Source organism: Photinus pyralis, unplaced genomic scaffold (assembly GCF_008802855.1).
Source record: "Photinus pyralis isolate 1611_PpyrPB1 unplaced genomic scaffold, Ppyr1.3 Ppyr1.4_LG7, whole genome shotgun sequence".
Lineage (NCBI taxonomy): Eukaryota > Metazoa > Arthropoda > Insecta > Coleoptera > Lampyridae > Photinus > Photinus pyralis.
Window position 1 is genome coordinate 5,358,153 of NW_022170738.1, and position 5,560 is coordinate 5,363,712.

Consider the following 5,560-nt stretch of genomic DNA (forward strand, 5'->3'; position numbering starts at 1 on the left):
GTGGGATATATGAATAATCGATATGACTGAATTTTTTAAATAAAGAAGATCCGCCATGGCAGGCTTGTGCCATGCACAAACTTACTGTACGTAAATTTGCATCATTGAAAATACATTTAAACGGTAAAATATAATTTATTTTAATAGAATGATGACAATTTCCTTCTATCATGGTTCGTTAGTTTGGTTACAGTGCTGGATAGTTCAAGCATTAAGAAGCATTTCTTCTTTGTACTAATTTGTGCCATTGGTGTCACACTAGGGTTTCATCGACTGCCTTTTAATCAGGCAGTCACTGAGATGGAAGAACCAGCCTAATAAGTTTTAAATTACATTTAAAATAATAATTATTGTCATTATAGCATCGAATAGCTAGATTGCAACTTAGTACAAAGCAATAGGATCCGTGGTGCAAAGTATAATCGCAATTCGCAAGTGCAACTTTGTACGATAATAATAATAATAATAATAATAATAAATGACTTTAATAGACAATTTCTATACAGAGCCTGTCTAAATGGCGGAGTTCAGACAGGGATATCATCCGTGTCTGCTCTTCCACTCAACCTTTAATTTATTTTATGTTAGTGTATTTAACTAGACAGGTCATGATACATACTAAAAGTGAAACAAAAAATGGAGTAGTACATCTAAAACTCAAGAAACAAGATAATTATATATAGACAATTAAGATGTGGTTTACAAAGTAAGCTGTTAATTGTTTTTAACACGGAAATATTTTACATATTTATTATGTTTTTAGGATGTTTTTAGGAGGAGTCGACGAACACTAACTTTGAATTTATCTGGTACATAACATTTTACATCTGCTGGCAAAGTATTATATACATGAGCAATCGCGTACGAATATGACCTCTGAAATATTCCTTTTTTATGCTGCGGAATGGTTATGTGGTCTTTACGGCGAATGTTAATGTTATGTACATCTGTGCGAAAAGTTATTTTGTTATAAAGATAAGGAGGTGACTTAAAGGTTACGATTTTGTGAAAAAGAACGGAAGCACGAAGTAAGCGTCTTTTCTCCATGTTTAACCATTTAATTTCTGATAATTTATGTGAAATGGGTAGCCTTCTCCTGATACCAAAGATTAGTCTTAGGCACGATTTTTGTACAACCTCTATCCTTCTAGAATTACGGTCAGTGAGACAAGGGCCATACACTGTAGAACAGTGGCTGAAATGCGAAAGAACCAGAGAATTACATAATAGAATTTTTGAATTTGAATTTAGAAGGTGCTTAATCCCATAAATATACCCCAATCCCGCGTAGGCACGTTGTATACACACCTTGATATGTTCCTCAAATCTTAAAGTAGAGTCTATAATTAAACCAAGGTTTTTAACATTATTAACAAATGAGAAAGACTGATTGTTGATTTGAATATTTAACTTAGATATTATCTGTTCCCGATTGAATAAATTATGTGTTGAGCCAAATAAAAGAATTTTACTTTTCTCCGCATTTATATGCAGTGAGTGATCTGTGGCAGATTTAATAAAGTTGCTTAGATCCGTGTTAATAATCGCATTAGCGGTATCTATGTTGCACTCTTCAAACGATATGTACACCCGTTAGCATAGTACTTAACACGGCCAAGCTAGTAGATAGTACAAAAATTTATTTAAACCACTCTTCTTCCCATTAGAAACGTCACACACATTTGTTGTCTTTGGCACCAAATTTATGGACAATCAGCAGCAGATTTGATTTAATACATTGAATGAAATTAAATATTAGTAGTGGATAATCGCAGAAAATTTGGTGGAGAAAAACTTATGTATAACAAAAGAGAGTCAAATGCTCATATAGCACCAACGTTGAGACCTACAGTAACCACAGTGAGGACCAAATCGTGGCTGCAAAATTTTCACAGAACAGAAACATTAGTGTTGAAGCATGTAGTGGCTGAATTCTCTTGAGGGAACACGTATCATGGCATATTTTTGATCCTTTATGCCTTATTTTGAAATAGGGTATGGTACTAAGTTATTGTATAGTTCCATTTGTGTACCGACTGAAGAGGAGAAATAACCGTTTTCATTAAAATTGGATGACGAACGATATGGGAAACGGATCTCAAATCCGGGCATCTGAGAAACACTCACATTTCACACGTGATTTCTCTAGAAAGTGACTTTCCAGTTTTGTGTATATGAAAAAGTAAGCTAGTACAGAATCTGAATATTATATCCATGCGTGAATGCAACGCATGTGGCCTATTTTTAACAAAATGCAACAGTATCGCGAAATCCGCTCGTGGCAAAAAAATCAAAAAAGAAAACTATATAAGAAGACGTACCTACTTAACCGTACAAACACACATCTTCCGTCGAGAAGTCTCTTCGTCTTTTTGGGAAAAGAATGAATCGAGTGATAATGGGTTCGCAAATTTATATATCGAGAAGTGGAAGAATTTAAGTCACTAATGTTAATTGGCCTGCCATAATATTTATAGATTACCTAGTGCTATTCGGAAAGTGTGCTAAAGATTGTAATGAATTTATTGTTATATGATACAAAGGAGAGATGGTCATATAACTTAGAAATTCTGTTACACGGTAGCTTTTAGGGATTTAACACAAAAAAGGATTCGAAATTTTTGCGTAAATATGTGTCACAAAATACGTATACGATAATGAAGAAAGTAGTATTCGCAAATAAAGAGTGAAACATAATTTCAATTTATTATAATAAAATGCGTTAATGGAGTAAGAAACTCTCTCTTCTGTAAACGATACGGTTACCGATAGACTTAGGGAAACCGTTCAGGATCTCATGGACGCTTAACCCATTTAGGCGAGTGCGCATAATATTGCATTGTAAATAAGGGAAAATGTTTGATTTGGTTATTATCGACTTTCTCGTAACCTTCTTACGGGTTTAAGCAACATTTAAAAAGCGAATTTAATAGTTGTATAACGTCGATTTTCCGGTGATTGATTATTCTAGTACGCTAACAAAAATTGGAGCTCGCGTAACGTAAACACCCAGGTACCCGAATCTAATTGATTAATCTGACCGTATCAAATTTGAATGCATTCCTCGGCTAGCGTAGTAAAGAAAGTAACGCAAGAAGATACAACTACTTTAAATAACACGAACATCAAATAAGAAGTAAAAGTGATCATTCTTATTACGTTATGCATTAAAAGTAGATTATCATTGCTATGATATAAAACTTTTTGTCTGTTTTTTTTCGGATCTGCCAGCTTAATGTGGATTAGCAGTACGTAGAGCTCGATTATATGGGTTAGGCATATTATATATTTATGATATGGGCATACTAACTCAATTATTCAATTGTGGGAAGTGGTACGAATTTTTTTGATATTTTATATACGCTAATTAGGTAAATAATACAATGGGCTGTAATAAAGTAAAATACAATTCGTAAATTAAAGTGGGTCATTAGCACTGATGTCACAGGTAGTCTTAAATTATAAGCCGGTCCACCCTTGGCGTTTTCGCCTATTGGGCTTGTAAAAGTCCTACGCTAAGTTTTACTGGTAGTATTATTATACATTATTCGCGAATTATTGTACTTTCTATGGTGGAATTACTCATCAATAGTAGTAAATGCATATCGCACAGGGAGGAAGGAAATGAGGTTATTGCGAGTTTTCTGTGAGAAAGCGGTCCAAGTGATCGCCCCGCGGCCGTTATTATAGTCTCTGGACCCAAATTGTTCTTGAACTACCTAAAAGAGGAGGGAGTCATTCATATATACATGCAGCACATCACCACAACATCAAACACCGATCAGCAACCAAACCGGTCATGGCTTCGTTAAAAGTGATAACAGTATTGTGTCTCGCGATTGCGACATCATGTGCCCTTCCTACGCAAGAGGAACCACGCGCTTCTCGCAACTCCATACAAACAGAAAACGACCTTTTGGATAGCATTTACGCGGACTGTTTACGAAAGGATTCAATGTCGTGCGTTAAATATAAGTTGTTTTCGTTCGTGGATAAAATGTTGGGACACAAAGATACGATCACGATTACAGATGGACTAACGATAGTGAAAACTCAAGACGGTGAACCGGAAGGAGCCCCTCGTGCAATTAGCGGAGATGAATCAATCGAATCGTTGATCTTCAATCGCGTGCAACGCTTTTTAGAATCGCATACCTTGAAATTGAACCTGAAAGGAAGCGAAATCGTCGATTCATTCAATTCGGCGGCACGTTCGTTCGGTGATGTAATGGACAGCATGAATGAAGACGAAAACTCGGTCGAAACGGAGGAGGGTAGAGGAAAGAAGAAGAAGGGTGGAAAAATTTTCGGACCACTTTTAGCCATTGCCGGTTTGAAAGCTGCAATTTTGGGTAAACTCGCACTAGCCGGCATCGCACTCATCGCTGGAAAGGCGCTTCTCATCGGCAAAATCGCACTTGTACTTTCTGCCATCATCGGTCTCAAGAAACTGCTAGGAAGCGGGGGTGGCAAACATGTAACGTACGAAGTTGTAGCCCACCCACATCACAGTACCAGCCACGTTTCTTCGCACGATGGTGGATACGGTGGTAGCGGTTACGGAGGAGATATTGGTGGTGGATATGGTGGATCGGGAGGACACGGTGGATGGGGTAGATCGATAGATGCGCAAGAACTCGCGTACCGTGGACAAACGCAGTCGAGCAGAAAGCAGTAGACAACGCGAAGATTTCGGTCCCGTACCTGCTAATTCTCAGCGAGCTTTTAGTTCCCTTAGCCCGAGCGCATCTTGTTAATTTATGTATTTATTTTAAGCGTATAATAATGTAATTTCGACTTGAACTAAACTGACGGACAAAGACTACAAACTACCATTACTGTCTAGTTTTCTAGACCAATCATGTGTTATTTTTATACGAGTCAATAAAAATAAGATTTTTTTTACTTATTTACTTATATCCTAATTGGCATCACCGTGTAAAGGTTAATGACTGTGTTAAGTATGTCGACTTTTATGAATCACAGCCACATGCTTGATGAAGTAAAAACGCCAGAGCATGGCTTTAAATTACCATTAGACATAAAATCCTCTTCAACTTCAATTATAAAAATCCATTACCCTACATTACAGCATTTTATTGTTGATGTAGGATCAAGCCGTTATAAAGTAGAACAACGCATCGATATCTCAAAAGTTCTACAAGAACTACCGCTACGGTTATCTATTCATTATGGTCTTACGTTAAAGGTGTGGCGAACCCAGCTCCACCTGCTCCTACACATTACAATGTTGAAGAATAATGACATTAATTTCCCTAACAGCCTGCTCCTTCTATCAAATCAATATACTGGTGCTGTTCATAACCGCAAACACACACGTTTTAAGAAAGCATAATTTCTATTTTTATTAATAAGGGTTTGCAGTTACTTTTACTCGTTTCGATGCACTTTCATGGTACGCGAACATAATCTTTATGCAAATGCCAGGAATCTGCATATCTACGCACCGGTAGAAGTATCACTTACTGGTTGCTACCAATGTAGGTTTGTTCCTTTTTCACGATTTCTACTCAAACCGCCTTAAACAACAAATTTCCCT

At 36.8% G+C, this 5,560-nt stretch overlaps 1 protein-coding gene across 1 annotated transcript; it reads left to right on the forward strand.

The window, feature by feature from the left end:
* The first annotated feature begins 3,762 nt into the window (after positions 1-3,762).
* Positions 3,763-4,909, forward strand: LOC116176975. The gene has a single exon (XM_031495820.1). The coding sequence runs from the start codon at positions 3,800-3,802 to the stop codon at positions 4,676-4,678; it is 879 nt and encodes a 292-aa protein (XP_031351680.1). The 5' UTR covers positions 3,763-3,799; the 3' UTR covers positions 4,679-4,909.
* Positions 4,910-5,560: the final 651 nt, after the last annotated feature.

Excerpts from the sequence above, each read along its gene's own strand:
- LOC116176975 (XM_031495820.1), top strand. The coding sequence starts at position 3,800 with ATGGCTTCGTTAAAAGTGATAACAGTATTGTGTCTCGCGATTGCGACA.